This window comes from Hippocampus comes, unplaced genomic scaffold (genome assembly GCF_001891065.2).
Source record: "Hippocampus comes isolate QL1 unplaced genomic scaffold, H_comes_QL1_v1.1 C16831464, whole genome shotgun sequence".
In the NCBI taxonomy this organism is placed as follows: Eukaryota; Metazoa; Chordata; class Actinopteri; order Syngnathiformes; family Syngnathidae; genus Hippocampus; species Hippocampus comes.
The window spans coordinates 1-956 of record NW_017839741.1 but is presented as its reverse complement, the minus strand read 5'-3'; the positions used below and the strand labels follow the sequence as shown (position 1 = coordinate 956).

Genomic DNA, 956 nt, shown 5'->3' with positions numbered 1-956 from the left:
TTTTTTTTTTTTGCAGGTTAATATCATAAAAAAAAAAAAGAAAATATATGGTGTCACTTCAAAGGGGTGTGAGGGTCAAGACGAGTACAAACCTGTCTGTTAGAAAGGCACAGATGAGGTTTTTGGCCTCCTGGGACATTTCCACATCATCTGGGAAGATGAGGGAACTTTTGTGGTTCATGATCTTTCCGTACGTTCCCACCAGGGAATCGGCGTAGAAAGGCGTTTCCCCTGTGCGACAAGTCATTTCACATATTCGTAACCGAATAGTAATCTGACAAAACAGAAAATGATCTCTTATCGTGGTCCAAATGTTGTGCTTGCTGGGTGCATTAGCACATTACATCCACAAGAGGTCACTCACCCACTAACAGCTCGTATAGAAAGACCCCGACAGCCCACCAGTCGCACTCCCGCCCGTAGTGACCCTCGCTTCCCTGAGACTGCAGCACCTCGGGGGAGATGTAGTCGGGCGTGCCCACGGCGGTGTCACAGTGCACCATGCCTGTCTTTTGGACGCACAGAAACACCTTGTCGATGGTTGTGCACTCTAAACGCCAGATGGGGCAATTTAGCTAGAAAAGAGTCAACCGGGATTGAGAGCAAGGTCCAAAGTGCCCAGACGCCAACTTACAGAATCCATCTTCATGCAGGTGCCGAAATCGGCCAGCTTGAGGTGCCCGTGCTGGTCGAGGAGCATGTTGTCCGGTTTGATGTCGCGGTGGATGAAGCCCATGGTGTGGATGGCGTCCAGGGCCAGCACTGCCTCGGCCGTGTAGAAGCGAGCCCACTTCTCCGGGATGTCGTAGTTCAAGGTGAGCGTGACCATGTCGCCGCCCGCCATGAACTCCATCACCATGTACAGGTGGCGGTCGTCTTGGAAGGCGCAGCACAACTATGGAGCGCACACATACGCCAGTGAACATCAGACACTTACTGAGAATGTCGACAGAGGC

General features: G+C 51.7%; 1 protein-coding gene across 1 annotated transcript; it reads right to left on the bottom strand.

The window, feature by feature from the left end:
- Positions 1 to 37: 37 nt before the first annotated feature.
- LOC109509254 (rho-associated protein kinase 2-like) lies at positions 38 to 926 on the bottom strand. The gene is made up of 3 exons (XM_019859133.1): positions 635 to 926; positions 365 to 509; positions 38 to 231 (listed from the first exon to the last, which is right to left on the bottom strand). The coding sequence occupies exons 1-3, from the start codon at positions 857 to 859 to the stop codon at positions 59 to 61; spliced, it is 543 nt and encodes a 180-aa protein (XP_019714692.1). The 5' UTR covers positions 860 to 926; the 3' UTR covers positions 38 to 58.
- Positions 927 to 956: the final 30 nt, after the last annotated feature.

Excerpts from the sequence above, each read along its gene's own strand:
- LOC109509254 (XM_019859133.1), bottom strand. The coding sequence starts at position 859 with ATGGTGATGGAGTTCATGGCGGGCGGCGACATGGTCACGCTCACCTTG. Across the intron at positions 510-634 it reads CCTGCATGAAGATGGATTCT|ACAGGCATGGTGCACTGTGA; the intron begins GTAAGTTGGCGT and ends TGCGTCCAAAAG. Across the intron at positions 232-364 it reads TCTATACGAGCTGTTAGTGG|GGGAAACGCCTTTCTACGCC; the intron begins GTGAGTGACCTC and ends CTTGTCGCACAG.